At 35.5% G+C, this 15900-nt stretch overlaps 1 protein-coding gene across 2 annotated transcripts; it reads right to left on the reverse strand.

Moving 5' to 3' along the window:
* Positions 1–5351: 5351 nt before the first annotated feature.
* On the reverse strand, positions 5352–7701 carry LOC110099928 (transcription factor bHLH112). 2 transcript variants are annotated; one of them, XM_028693666.1, is made up of 7 exons: positions 7527–7701; positions 7362–7417; positions 7109–7288; positions 6312–6392; positions 6143–6208; positions 6003–6053; positions 5352–5593 (listed from the first exon to the last, which is right to left on the reverse strand). In XM_028693666.1, exons 2-7 carry the CDS (start codon positions 7398–7400, stop codon positions 5456–5458), a joined length of 555 nt encoding a protein of 184 aa, XP_028549499.1. In that variant the 5' UTR covers positions 7401–7417; positions 7527–7701; the 3' UTR covers positions 5352–5455. The 2 variants fall into 2 exon arrangements, with proteins under 2 accessions (XP_028549499.1, XP_028549498.1); XM_028693665.1 differs by having other exon boundaries at positions 7362–7701.
* Positions 7702–15900: the final 8199 nt, after the last annotated feature.

Below are 15900 nucleotides of genomic sequence, written 5' to 3' on the forward strand. Positions count from 1 at the left end.
AATCATTTCAGATGAGGAATTATTATCTCTTGCCACACCTTTTGAGTTTGCGTTGGTAGGTAAATTTCTGGACCGTCGTCCGCCTCTGAATTTTATTTGGAAATTCTTCTTTAATCTAAAGCTAGGTGGTACATTTTTTGTTACTAGCTTGAATCCTAAAAATGTGTTGATCAAACTAGCTAATGACCTAGATTACAGTAGGATTTTCTCTCACTGATCGTATTTCATTGCTAACTGTTTCATGAAGTAGTTTAAGTGGTCTCCCCTCTTTAACGTTAATGTTGAGTCAGCTATTATGCCTGTTTGGATCTCTTTTCCCAGTTTGCGTCCTCATCTTTTTTTACCTCGTATTCTTCATAGTTTGGGCTCTATGTTTGGTAGGCCTTTGCGTATTGACAATACCACTTCAAATGATACTCATCCATCTATTACTCGAAATCTTATGGAACTAGATGTCACGAAACGTTATGCTTCTCAGGTGTGGCTTGGCTCTGAATCGATGGGATACATCCAAAATATTGAAATGAAAGTTTTCCCATTATATCGCTCTCATTGTAAAACGCTGGTCCATTCTAAGGATTTTTGCCCTATTTTATTCCCTAAGATGGATGTGCGTCCCTCTGTTCCTTAATGTGGCTGTCGTGGAGGTGGTTGATAATCTTGTTAATGGACTGGTTGAGGTGGCGCTTAATGAGGGGGCAGCTGTTAATGATATTAATCTTAATAATAATACTATGACTGTTGTGTCTCATTTGCTTAATGAGGTGGGTCATGTTATTGCAATGTTGTAGATTTAGGTGATGGTGTTTCACATCGCGAGTTTTGCCTACTGTTGTCCTTCAACCGAGTGAGCGTTGTGTTGAATGCTCTTGGTGAGTATGGTGAGGGTTTGTATGACTTGGCTGCTCCTATTGTTGAGGAGGTGGAGGCAGATAATGGTGTGTTTCAGATGGATGGGTGCCTTGGTTCACTTGGGGTTGCGGATGTCCCTAGTGTTGTGGTTGATGTTCCACCCCTCCTGGGATCTGCGATGGTTGCTAGCAATATTTATGGTGATCATTTGGATGCTTTGGTCAGGATTCCCTCTGTTGAGGGGATTGATTGTGATGCTTTGGTTGATGTTCTTGTGGGGCTTATTTCGCCTAATATTTTTAAATCAAGGAATTTATCGCGAGCAGGGGAGTCCTATTTGAGACAAATTGATTGGTTGGATGACTTGATAGATTCTTCGTGCAATCTGGATGATGAATTGGAGGATGAAGTTTGGGCCTTACAAGGCTTGTATGGTTTGGATATCTCTAGGGCTTTGGGTCCCCCTTTCTCTCATGGTGGAAAATAGCGTCATTGCAAATCTTGGAGGTAGGTTTTCTCCTTATTTTGTTGATTTTGGTTGTCGGGATGTATCTCTATTATCCCTTGCTGCTCTCAGTATTTGTGTTTTGGGCTGGTTTGGAGTTCGTTTGCTTGACTTTATTGCCTGTCACTTTATGTTTTTGGTATTAGACGATGACGAAGCAGTTCTTCTGCATGCCTCGTGGATGTTCAGGCTTGGTTGCAACCTTGGTGGTCTTTTGGTCTTTGATTTTGGTAATCCTGTTGACCTTGGATTCTTTGTGTTTGGCTCTTTTTCCTCCATGGATGGCCCTAGCCTGGCAACCATATTTTGATCTGGTTGTTCGGCCTGTCATGAATTGGTCTTTCTTCTATCTATAATTTTCTTATATGTAGCTTTCTTCTTTGGGCTGTTGTTGTATTGTTTCCCTTGTTTAATGAAATTTTCTTTGGAAAATAATAATAAAATGATAAAAACAATAAGTATTATATATAATAATAATAATAAATACTGAATATTTCAACTATAATTAGTTATCACATATGATAATTTAACTATAATGACAATTTGATGATTAATTCCATATTCCCTAGATTTTTTTATCTTTATTTGCAAAAAAAAAAATCATCATCTTTACTTCAATTGATTGAGAATTATTTATAAGTTTTTAATTTGTTTGTCTCATGTAACTTTTTAGTGATTTTATTACTTATTATTTATTTATTTTTCATGATATATAATATCAAGATGATATTGAAAATGTTTATGTCATTATGCGAGTTAATGCAAAGAACCATTATTATTAAACTTCAATCAAGAATCTTACACAAAGATCTACGAGCGAGTCAAATTTAGACAAAAACTAAAATTGGCCATCCTAATCAGTGTGGATAAATTTGGGAAGACTTGTTCATAATTAAGCTAATATACTTGTCATGACTAAAATAAAATAACAATGATATTGAAAAGTTAATGAGTAAAACATTTGGTCCATACTCCATAGTCAATATTTGACACGACCCAAAAATTCAATCTGTATCAGACCCAAAGATTCCAGGTTAGCATCAATCTAGAAGTAAAATGGGTCGGATACGGGTTCAACAAATCGACCTGTTTCAAAAACCGAGTCGGGTTTAATTGACCCGAAAACCCAAAATAACCAGTTTTTTATCAAAAAAATCCTAATTGACACTTTTTTACCGAAAATAGTACCAACCCACGCGTTTGATAACAAATTTTGCCAACCCCAGGTTATTTGTGTCCGGTTGGGTTAACCCGATTTTTTGCCGGGTCGAGTCCAGCTTGTAAAATCTTACCCGTTTGCAAAAACGGGTCGGGTTCAGGTCGTATCGAACAGCAATGGGTCACTGTTGGGTTTGACACGACCCATTTTTGACACCCCTAATTATTATTACTTTAATTTTGAAAGACAATTAAAATATACATTTAATACTTAATTTTTTTCTTACATTTATCTTTTTTATAATGTTTATTTATTCTTTGCATAAGAATAATATTTATAATTATATAAATTAGAGTGCATTTATTTTATATTTATTTAATTTATGAATTACTATACAATAGTTATATAGGCCCATATGTCTTATTGCTTTATATTTTTTAACAACAATCATCATCAATATTAATATTTGATGTCTATATCAATACATTATGAATCTAAATGTTTACCAAGTTTTTTTCATTTGAAATAAAACAAATAAATCAACCTTCACACTATAAACAAAATTAGTAGCCAAAATGCTTATCTTGTCACCGTTATCTGATAGTGAAAAGTGCCCAACTGTATTGCTTTAGTTTTCTGAATAATAATTCAATTCAAATTCTATCCCCTAAAAATAAATAAATAAATAAATAAAACCTAGAGGGTTTTACATTATCAATTTAGGCCTCCTTTGATTGGTCGGTGAAAAAATTATTATTTTACTGTTTGTTTACCTGACTTTTTCAAAATACATTTTGCTACACCTCTATTTTCTCCGTTCTGAGAAGAAAAAAATTCTGATTCTTCGTTCTAATGCCTCTGATTCTTCGTTCTATGCGATTGATCATTGCACTCTTCACTCATGTAATCATCCAAGGTTTTGATCTCTTCTATTTTGAGATTGGCGACTCACAAGTTGTTTTTGTAAATAATGACGTAAAGGCTTGTGGCAAATTAGACGTTCAATCTCCTATTTCAACTAAAAATAAAATTATATTTGATATCGTTTTGAATGGTGGAAATTATAATATTGAGATTGGTCTCCACCATTGGATTCCTTAGTAGTGCTTTTGACTAGCTACTTGAGGTGTTCAATATTTTGAATTTCCATCAACATATTAGTCTTGGATTTATTTAAAAGGGAGCAATTAGGTGACCTTAGCTAAATTTATTATATATGATTTTTTGATTGCTCCTCCTTTCTTCGTTGGAGTGGTTGATCAATTTCGTATGAAGTTTTATGTTTGGTGGATGATTGTTTTAATTATTTTCAATGAGCATTGATAACCTCGTTTGCAGTTATTTGAGCTTCTACTTGATGAATGTGATTGTCGTAAGAACGAATAATCTCTTGCATCGGTTAAGAATAGAAAGGTCTAGGGTGTAGATTTCCAAGGAAAACACCTCTTTGTAATTTCATATCTACTCCAAAAATTTGACTTACTTTAGAATAATTTTTTTAAAGTACTCTTTTTGGCGTTTCTCCCTCATTTTGACAGATCCAGGAAAGATGGGTGGAGTTTTTGATGATTCCTCGAATGGTGATGAATTATTTTACAAAAAGCATGGCTAAATTAATCAACAAAGATATGAATTGTTCTGCCCGAAAGTGAGTAGAACCATCCGCGGGCTTATGTCTTAAGGACTAGGGTGCTTTCACCATTTATCTTTTGGTGACATTGATTGTGGGATTGATTGTTAGCTATTGAGAAAATAATTGTAGTATAGTGAGAATGTTATCTATATAGATGGTGTCAAACTGTTTCGTATTAAAAAAATTGAGTTGATAGATTAAAAGATATAAGTCTAAGCTTTTGATAAAAAATTAACATGCATAGATAAAATTTATAAGAGATTAGAATTTTTTTTGTAGAAAATCCAAAAAGAAAAAAAATTATTTGCCTTGGCACAATTGAAAAATCCACTATATAGTAGGAAATACAAGAATCTTTAATACCTCACAGTTGAAAAAGAAGAGTATTAATTGAGAACAAATTGTCTGATTTCTCTAAATTACAAAAGTATGGTTTTCAAAAGCGGACAATGAAATCTAATAATGGCGTTAAATCTTGATAAGAATTCGGACATGATGGAGATGATTGTTGGCGGTGGTCTTTAGTGGTGACGAAGTTAGGTGGCGGTTCTCGAAAACTAGTGCTACAAAATGCAATGGAGCTTTCTTCTTCTTTCAACACTTCCTCACCAGTTAAGTGCCTTAATTACGTTGGAATAAAGGATCATGGGCTCATTAGATTCTTCTCGTCGAATCACTCGATTTAACTATAAACATGCCAAATTTAGAGATGATACTTAATTTAATTCTAAAAAATTTCAAAACAAATATTATCTCAAAATTCGTGCAGATTATGCAAACTCTACATAAACATCAATGTTAAATATACGTTATTGCTTCATATTTTTAAAAACAATCACATTCAACATTCATATTTCATGTCTCTGACTTCGTTTGAGATAGCTTTAGACCACAATTTCTTTTACTATTTTCAAGAGATTTTTTACTAAAAAATAGCTTTACAAAACAATAAGAAAATCGTCTCAAACGAAGCCTTTATCAACACATCATTATTTACATCTCAATCTAAATGTTGACATCATTTTTTGTCCCTTAATCATTAGCGTGTAATTCATACACCAAGTTTTTTTCTTTTAAAACAAAACAACTAAAATCAACGCCATTCTTGTATGCAGGAAGAAATCAACCCTGATTCAGTCCATATCATCCCTCACACTATAAACAAAATTAGTAGCCCTAATTCTTATCTCTTCGCCACTATCTGATAGTGAAAGGCGCCCAATTGTATTGATTTAGTTCTCTGAATAATAATTCAAATTCAAATACAGATTCTATCCCCTAAAAAAAATAGAAAATGAGCTGTTGGCTATAGCACTCTCTCACTCATGCAATCATCCGACGGTTCATGATTCACAATGCTTATGATCAACGGTGAGATTGGCACCAAGCAAAGCCCCATTCCTCGCAAGCTTTCTGATCTCTGATCACGTCCATTGTTCATACCCTGCAAGCAATTAATTTATCATGATTTACTTATTGTTGTTTCTTAAAGCAATTTTTAGTTATAATATTTTAATTTTTTTATTAAAACGTTACTTTAAGAAGCAGTAAAAAAGCTGTCCCAAGCAAAGTCTTAGGCTTTGGCTTCATTTGGGACGGCTTTTATATTATTACTGCTTCTTAAAGAAGCTTTCGAGCACAAAAATTTCAACTTTTGTACTAGAAAGCGTTTTAAGAAGCATTAGTAAAACCGTCCCAAACGAAGCCTTTGTTTGGTGCTTCTTAAAGCACTTTTTTTGTAAAAAGATGCTTTAAGAAACAGTAAAAAAGCTGTTCCAAACAAAACTTTTATAATCAAAATTAATTTTCTTAAATTACTATAGAAGTTACTAAACTTGATCGCATGCGTTTACCTGATCAACAAGATCATGAGGAATCGATTCCAGATGTGTTTTGCTCAGCAACTGCGTTAAAATTTCATCATAATGATGTTTAGATCCACTAATTAAGAAGTTAAAAAATGCTTAAATCTTAATCATTCAAATAAGCATACCTTAATCCGCTCATGCATAGCCTTAATGTAAACTGAAGCCTCATGAAGCACTGAAGCAGTATCAGTCTGTAACAGATTTTAAAAAATAAATATAGTTAATTAGTGTAGTAATTAAAAATAAAAAAAATGCATACAATTTATAAATTTATTATTATTATTATTAATTTACCTTGCCAAAAGGAGAAACAAGCTTCTGTAGAACAGTTATATAAACTCCAATATTTTGGGTCTTCCTCCTCGCTTTTCTCACCTAATGAAGTGTTTAACATGCAAATAAATGTAAGTGAAAAATGGGAAAATAAAATTTTGAAATTAATTAATTGGAGCAAATGATTTAATGCATATAAGAATAATTATAGTAGTAATAATAATAAATTGAAATAAGAGTCAAATTTTTATCATTTTCTATTTGTTTAATTATACTTTTAGGATGATAATTAGTATCCTAATTAGCCAGTGATGTCTGAAATTTAATGATAATGAAAAACTATAATGTGATATTAAGGGAAAAAAGTTGATTGTAAAGTTATTATGTGGAAAGAACTTAGTTATTTTAGGGTTCATTTGTGACAGTTTTCTTAATGCTTTCTAAAGCAGTATTTTAGTTAAAAATTTTCTTAAATCAAAATTTTTTGTATTAAAATGCCGTTTTAGAAAACAATGAAAAAGCTGTTCCAAATAAAATCTTATTTTTAAAAAGCTGCTTTCCATTATTTTTTTTTTTGAAAATGCTATAAAAAAATAACAAGAAAACAGTAGCCAAACGAAATCACAGTATTAGCATGAAAAACAAATCAGCGAGAAAGCTATCCGAAATAAACTTAAGATTGTTGAGATTTAAAGTTCAACTGAATTCGTCTGGTAAACGAGCTAAAATTTTATTTATGAGTTGAATATTATTCATGAAATAAAAAATAATTTAAGACATATATAAATTATTTTTTAAATAAGAAAAAGCTTAATTACTTTTAGTGTTGGATGAGTGGTTACCATCCTTGTTGAAGAAGTGGATTCAAAGGAAGGCAAAAGGCAATGGAGTTCCTCTTCAGTATGAAGATGAGTCTTCTTCTTCCTCTTAGCATTTTTGACTGTAATTTCTATGTTCTCACTTTCATCAAGCATCCAACTTTCTCTCCTTTGATTGGCCTAAAAATCATACAAAATTACAAATTAAATATAAATACATTATTATTATTAGTATTTTCTAATATTTACTCACATCATTTTGGTTCCTTTTCGTAAGCTGATCAGCAGCCATTGATGAGCTTCTCTCGCCTGTTACTCTCAGGCCAATTAGCTTGTTCATTAATCAAACAAAAAACTACAGAGAAATTTGCAAAAATCTTTCCACAATTTGATATTTTTATAGAAAGAATTAGAGAACCTGTAAATGGTGGAAGAAAAGGATCTGGAGAAGATTCGATGCTGGCAATGTCGTGTTCTTGCCAAGAACTAAAGCCGCTGCTGGCAAAATCATTAGTGAAGAACAGACATGAAGTGAATAAAAAAGAGAGAGATTTTTGAAGAAAAATAAATGATGGAGATAAAAAAAATTATGGAAGATGATTCCTGTAATTTTGGAAATGTAATAATGTTAAATGATCTAATTTGAATTTAAATACGAGAAGAAATTATTTAAGGGGCTGATTTGAGAGGGAATTACTAGAGCCTATTTAAGGCTAACAATAGGATGATTTCAGGATTATGTTTAGAATTTGTTGAAATTAGAATTTCTTAGGTCGTGAGGTCTCTAGCTATCGGCTAGGGATTTGGAGAGCGGATATTCCTCTCTAATTGAAGATCCAACTATATATTGTTATTTTTTCATATATCTTGCCAAAAAAAAGTTATTGTGTGTTCTTCTTCCTAAAATTCTTGTGTCATTCTCTGATTTTGCTGAAATTGCATCTACTTCCTATCACATTAACATTCATAAACCTTAAGCATGTTTAAGAAAAAGTCTTATGCTCATTTTATGTGACATTGATTGCATGTGCTTTTTAAGACATTTTCCATTTTAAAATATTATTAATAAGTTATGCCAAAATTTGTGTGATTTGCACTATTCACAAAATAGTGCACACCATGCTCTAATCTATAACTCCAAAAAAATTCTTGCATCATAATATCATATTGCACCATTTGGTATTAGCAAGTATGGGCAATAAAATAAAAACAAAAGCTTGCCTTTTTATGTTGATACCTTCTCTAATTGCTAAGAAGCATTGCATCTTGTAATATTTTTACTATTACAGGAAGTTATTTCAATTGAGCTAGGTCCCATAATTTCTTTAATTTTCAGTCGGTGTTTCAAAATGGATTTTCAGGTCAGGTCGAGTCGAATCTAGAATTGACCAGGGTTCAAACGAGTGGACTCAGACTAACCCGATTTTGTAAACGGATCGAAAATTCAAACCCAAACCCGACCCGCCAGATTACCGATTTGACTCCACCCAACCCACGAATCAAAATATAGTTAGTACGACGAGTTCAGGCGCAAGCGGGCAAGGACGTAAAAGATGGCCTGCGCGAGGTGCGAGCGAGCGTCGAGCGCGGCCTACGCGTCGTGCGGAATCTAGACGAGAGTGCATGTGGGCTTGCTGTGGTGTGGAGCATTACAGGCGGGCGCGAACGATGGATCGAGCACAGTGGGAGCGCTGCAAGAGGGGGAAAGCACGAGATCCACTACAGACGAGGTTTTCGGGTCATTCGAATTCTCGAGTCAACCCAAACCCGACCCGATTTTAGAAACGAATCAGAAAATGAAACCCAAACACGACCCGTCTGGCAAACGGGTTGACCCGAACCGAGATTTTTTTGGGTTAGGTTTCGAGTTGGGTCAAGTATTTACACCCCTACTTTTCAGATATTTCACATATAAAAGTATATACCATATTACCATCTTTCTTCTCACTTTATTGCTCCTCTATGGGTTTGACAATTCCTAATGAAAAGAACAACCTTCATTTTATGGGTCTGATTTCTCAAACACAACAAAATTAAAATTAAATTCAAATAATGTAACATATGCTAAAACAGCAAGTAAAATAACTAAGGTGACCCACAATATGATTTGATGGATCTTTTTTAATGATCGTTCGAGCAATCTCATATTATTTCAGCTAATTCAAAACTATATGATTTTATGCGGACTCGCACTATTTCAGAATGTGTTGCTACCACCCAATTCCTCAATTTGGTTCTATGATGCCAGCGATTCACCAATCTGTTTTCCATTATATTAAACCCAATTCACAAAACTTTGACACTTTCTAAACCACAAGTATCATACTTATCCCAATTTTAAATGGGTCCAAGTATCACACATCACAATTTTAATGGGGACCGTTTAACGCTCAGACCCGAAGTGAGCCTGTTCTCTCACATTCAGTACTCGGAACAAAGAGTTGCTTATTTATGACTGGTGTGAATATGAGTTTCCAAATAAAAGCGCTTATGCACGAGGCACAATAAATTGTGATAAGTGACTTTAGCTCCAGAATGTCCAAGACATCAGAAGCCAACCAAATTCCAAAAGACTCGCGATAAACCAGCTCATTCTGTACTAAATTTGTTCACGTACTTATCTTATGGACCAGAAGCTGTGCATAATGTACGGCTGCTGGCATTTTACCTATTTCTAATTACAATTTTGCAATAAATTGAGGTAATAACAATTATAACAAAAAATACCAATAACAACAGTAAGAGTAAAATTATAACAACAACAAAAAAATTAATAAAGCAACGAGAGAAATTCAGATGGCGTTCATAAACTGCATTTGTTAAAATTAAATACTTCAGAACTTTTGATTCTCCAAATTGAAACAAAAAGAAGAACCTCAAGCCTGATAAGAACATCACGGTTACGTAAGATCCTTTTGTCCCACTCAGAGACTACTGCAGCATGCTTCCGAAATTTGGCAGTCCGTTCTTGAAGTTCAGAATTCCATTCCTTGATAATCTAACATAGATACAAGTTTATCAGAATGTCAGAAACGCATTTTACTGAAGCTTTGAAAAAAATTCATAAATCTCTAAAAGTGCATGCATGCATAATCTGAAAGGTTAAAAAGCCCAGACAGCATGAAACCCCACTAAAGGGGAGTTTTGATATCTACTAGGAATGATTTTTCTATTAACGAAACCATGGGACACAAAAAAAAGGCATATCAACAGTAACTGCAATTAATCTTTAAACCATTTTCACACACCATCAAGAATCAATAGCGCATTCAACGAAGTATTATTTTTTGCCGTTCAATCTCCTAAGTGCCATAATTAAAAAAGCCCAACGTAACTCTTTAAAGTTTGCTCTCACATTCTAATTTAGGGGATATATATATATATATATATATATAACCAGCTTGACTGATAGCCTAACCATGTATAAGCCCAATGGGGTATCAACTAGCCAGGTTGGTAAGGGCCTTAAAAGTTATTAAGATTTTAAGTTCCAACCTCACCTACATCAAAATAAATCTCATCCTGAGGACTTTGGAACGGGCAAAAGAATAATGTGAAACTTTGCCTAATCCTATAAGATAAAGAATTTTACTGGAATATATATATAGACACACAATTTTGAGTTGATTCAAATAAACATCTATTAGTTTTATGAAATATTTTATTTACTAATTAATCATATTTCTAAATATATTCAATCTTTTTTAATAATTTATATCATTAAAGATATTAAATATAAATGCATATATATTAAAACCTCATAAACACCAAATTCTGCAAAACATCCAACATAATCCTACCATTTGAAAAAAAAAATACTTAAAGCAAAAGAAAATAACAAATCCCTAAACAGCCCCTAGAATTTGAATTTTCCCTCTCAAATCTTTCTCAATTAAAATGATAACACCACAATTAAGGGGGAACCCTAAAACGATAACACCACAATTAAGGGGGCTGGGCCCCAAATGTTGTCCCCCGCCCGCCTGGAATAGACCAGAAACGGTCCAAATGGATTTGATTCAACTGGCTCCTCAAAAGCCCATCTAACACAAGGGTGGGGAGGATAATCTGCTAAAGCTAGCAGTAATTTAAAGTTATGGGATACACATGGAATACCATACGAGCAAGAACTTATATGAGAAAAAGTTTCTAGCACTCTATAAGAAGCCAGAACATTTTTTCTTGGTCTCTAAATCCCCTAATTAGATTCTCTGTTTTTCAATTATAATTTTTCATTAGAATTATTATCTTCTTGGAACAATTCATCAACACTTGTTCTTCTTGTTTCTTTCCAGGTGGCTGGAAAGACCAGCCAGATTAACTTGAGTTGAAGTCTCTTGGAAGAAAGGATAACATCAATTAGAGCTAGGCGGTGTGATTCTTAGCAAGCATTGGGTAAAAATTAAGACCTTGAATCAAGAAAGCCTCCCAAACTACGTTCTCTGTGGTTCGATTATTGATTAACATATTAGCTTGTTATTGAACACTTGAATACTTCTTTATCCTTGGTTATTGTTTAGCAGGATGGCTGGATTTGCTAATTGGAAATTTAAGGAACGGCGGTCCAATTGCAAGAACTCTTGAAGACGCCTGCCAGTTTTCAAAATTTTCAACCCTTGCAATTAAAATTCCCTGGGAAAGCCAACTCATGTGTACAATCATACCAAAATCATTGTAAGCATGATTACTATTTTAGTTTTAAACCTTCAGTCAATATGACGCCGGAGCTGAGCTGATTTATCCGATTAAACTTCAGTCTAGTTTTATTTCTTTTGGTAGCGTATATGGCTACATAGAATTAGCGCTCTCTTGTTTTGACTGTAGCTTATTATGGGTTACATTTGTCTATAAATAAGAGCCTTTACTTGTAATAGAGATTAGATTTTGAAATATGAATATGATGTGAGTTTAGTCTCATGTGTTTCCTGTATCCTAAGAGTGATTCTTAGGTGGTGGATCTTTCCTCCAAGAAGTTCTTGGAGCGGTGTCCGGCGACCGTCACCGGATTGTCGACGTGGATTCGTCAAGCCCCCTACCTGGCCGGTGTCATTTGGTATCAGAGCCGGCAAGATGCCGGTGATAGTTTAGTTCTTTTAATTCATCTGGTGGTTTTCTTTTTTTTCCCTGTGTGCACAAGAATCAGACATAACTTGTTCACCAAGCGCAAGAGGCGGAAGGTTTGAGGTGTCGTTGTTTGGTCGCGTGTGAGAAGCCAGTGGCAGGCTCAAACGAAGGCTTTACTTCATCCCGACATCAAACAGAGTGGCGTCTCCACAGCTTTGACCAACAACCTTTTCTTTGTCTTGTTCCTTGTGTGTTTCTGTACTCTTGTGTGTAGATTTCAAGACAACAATTAGAAACTGAATTCTTGTTGCTGTCCGGTTTTCAAATCCATCCAAGATTTCACCGGTTTTCAAATCCATCCAAGAAAGGTGAAATCATCTTCGGACAGCCAGATTTCATTGCAAAAGTTCTAATGCTATGTTATGTTGCTTTAATTTACGATGAGTTGCAAAGATATACATCGTTTTTGAATGTTCTGAATCACGTGAAAGATGCTATTCTTTTCTTTATTGCTGTCTTGAATTGGTTCTTGAAAAATATAACAAGATGCCTTCCCAATGGACATGGAAGGGACCATGTCAAGATGAAGAACTTGAAGATCTTCAACAAGAAATTATTCAACTCAAACGACGGTTGTCAAGGCTTAAACGAAGGACAGACTGGAGCACCCTTGGCCAAGACTTTGATGATTTCCAATCGCAGGACAATTATTCTTCCATGACGAATTCAAGATCCTTCATTCCAACAAAATCCTTACGAGCTGACGACGACGAGGAGGGCATTGCAGATGATCAGATCTCTTCGACCCCACCCTCGATCGAGTTCAACTTCGAAGAATTTGAAGATCCGTTGCCGAAATCGCCATCTTTGCCTATCTTTGATGAACCCGTGTATGACGTGTACGATGACGACATATCCGTAGGATTTCTTGATCTTGATCAACACATATCTGATGATGATGCGAGCAAGTTGGATGCATCTCTGGAGGTGCTTCAAGATGAGTATGGAGGATGGTTGAGCCCAAAAGTCATTGATGATTTCAAAGAACTAGCTAATGTATGCTTTACAGAATTTGATGATAAGGTTTCCTATTGGACCACCATGAATGAGCCTAACATTAACTCCTTCGTCTCCTTTGATTATGGTTTATTTCCTCCTCATCGATGTTCGCATCCTTGTGCAGCTGAGTTGTACAGGAAAAAATATCCAGAAAGATTTAGTCAACCAAACCCGCCTCCTTGTGTCAAATCGGATATCTCCCTATGGACCTGAAGTTCCTCCTACCCCGATAGTATGACGCCGGAGCTGAACCGTTGATCATGTTGAACTTCAGAGACATTTAATTTCATATGATATTTTGTATGGCTATATAGGTGTTATGCTTTTTTTTTTTTTGCTTGTGTAGCCTAGTATGTTGCTTCTTTTGGCTATAAATACATAGCCAACACTTGTAATAGGCAGATTTTGAGATGAATAAGAATTGAGTAGTTTTACTCTTGTTTTGGGTTTCTGTATCCTGAAGGATTTCAGATGGTGATCCCTCTCTTCCAAGGAGTTCTTGGAGTTATCCGGCGACCGTCACCGGATTGTCGACGTGGATTCGTCGAGCCCCCTACACCGCTCCAAGAACTTCTTGGAGGAAAGATCCACCACCTAAGAATCACTCTTAGGATACAGGAAACACATGAGACTAAACTCACATCATATTCATATTTCAAAATCTAATCTCTATTACAAGTAAAGGCTCTTATTTATAGACAAATATAACCCATAATAAGCGACAGTCAAAACAAGAGAGCGCTAATTCTATGTAGCCATATACGCTGCCAAAAGAAATAAAACTAGACTGAAGTTTAATCGGATAAATCAGCTCAGCTCCGGCGTCATACTACCAGGGTAGGAGGAACTTCAGGCTCATAAGAAAATGTCTGGTTGGCCACCATAAGGAGGCGGATTTGGTTGGCTAAACCAATTAGGATATTTTTTTCTGTACAACTCAACTACATAAGGATGCGACATCGACGAGGAGGAAATACATCATAATCAAAGGAGGAGGAGTTAATGTTGGGCTCATTCATGGTGGTCCAATAGGAAACCTTATCACCAAATTCTTTAAAGTATACATCAGCTAGTTCTTTGAAATCAACAATGATTTTTGGGCTCAACCATCCTCCATACTCATCTTGAAGCACCTGAGGAATGTCCAAATGCTGGAGTGTCACTTGAGGCTCCAGAGAGGCATCTAACTCGCTTGCGTCATCATCATATATGGGTTGACGAAGATCAAGAACTCCACCAAATATGTCGTCATCATACACGTCATATACTGGTTCATCAAAGAAAGGCAAAGACAGCGATTTCAGCAATGGATCTTCAATTTCTTCGAAGCTGAACTCGATCGAGGGTGGGGTGGATGAGATTTGATCATCTAAAATGCTCTCGTCGTCGTCGTCGGTTTGCAAGGATCTTCGTTCAATCCTTGACAACCTTAGTTTGAGTCGGGCGATTTCTTGTAGGAGATCTTCGATTTCTGTTTCTTGAAGTGGTCGTTGATCATTTCGATGAGGTGACATATTTTCAAAGAAACAATCACCACTCGGACTCCTTCCAATGCACTATTTCGTGGTTCTTGCTGGCTGGCTGGAAGGCACGTAATGCAGCAAGAAAAGGCTAGTTGCGGTGGATGAAGGATCCGGCTGTTTGGAGACTTTCAGACCTCTGGAGGTCGTGAAAAACAGGACAGCAATCGGACCAATTTAGGAGGCAGAAGCCGCTGTTCTTGATGTCTTCTTATGGTTTCCCTTGAGGTTTCTTTCTTCATGGATGAAGAACAATCTCCAGTAGGGATTCAAATGGGAAGCTTCACCTTGGACGTGATACCAATTGAAGTGAAATACCAATTTTATTTTTGTTTCACCTTGGACGAACCTCCAACAAAATAAGAAATACTCTCCTTGTTGATCTTTGCAATTGAAAGGCAATAAATGGCACCGTTCTGGAACAGGGGAAAGGCAAGAACGGTCTCCGGAAGAACAAGAACTATCATGTGGATGAAGAACTGCAGCCACCACACTTCTTGAATGCTTGGCGATTGTTGGATCGCCTTGAGGACTTTTCCGCCAGGTTCTTATTTTCACCACCTGAGATATTCTCAGGATACAGAAAACAGAGGACTCGTCAAGAAATTGATTTTTTTCTCCTGAATCAGAAACTAATCTGCCATGTCGGCACGCCAGCACCTTGCTGGCTCTGATACCAAATGACACTGGCCAGGTAGGGGGCTTGACGAATCCACGTCGATAATCCGGTGACGGTCGCCGGACACCGCTCCAAGAACTTCTTGGAGGAAAGATCCACCAACTAAGAATCACTCTTAGGATACAGGAAACACATGAGACTAAACTCACATCATATTCATATTTCAAAATCTAAACTCTATTACAAGTAAAGGCTCTTATTTATAGACAAATGTAACCCATAATAAGCTACAGTCAAAACAAGAGCGCGCTAATTCTATGTAGCCATATACGCTACCAAAAGAAATAATACTAGACTGAAGTTTAATCGGATAAATCAGCTCAGCTCCGGCGTCATTGGGAGCTTAGACTATCAGCTAAGAGGTCTTAGGATCAAGTCTTGTGTATGCCATATATGTGTGAATCCGTCTTAATTAGCCTAACTGCCTAAAAAAATTTACTTATATTTATGATATGTATAAATCTTCCTTA

The sequence above is a fragment of the Dendrobium catenatum genome, unplaced genomic scaffold (genome assembly GCF_001605985.2).
Source record: "Dendrobium catenatum unplaced genomic scaffold, ASM160598v2 fragScaff_scaffold_334, whole genome shotgun sequence".
NCBI classification, from domain to species: Eukaryota; Viridiplantae; Streptophyta; class Magnoliopsida; order Asparagales; family Orchidaceae; genus Dendrobium; species Dendrobium catenatum.

What these genes read in the sequence shown, in the direction of transcription:
- LOC110099928 (XM_028693665.1), bottom strand. Translation starts at nt 7,448, where the DNA reads ATGAACAAGCTAATTGGCCTGAGAGTAACAGGCGAGAGAAGCTCATCA. An exon ending in CGAAAAGGAACCAAAATGAT is followed by an intron (nt 7,289 to 7,361) that starts GTGAGTAAATAT and finishes TATGATTTTTAG; the next exon opens with GCCAATCAAAGGAGAGAAAG. An exon ending in TTGTTTCTCCTTTTGGCAAG is followed by an intron (nt 6,209 to 6,311) that starts GTAAATTAATAA and finishes AATCTGTTACAG; the next exon opens with ACTGATACTGCTTCAGTGCT.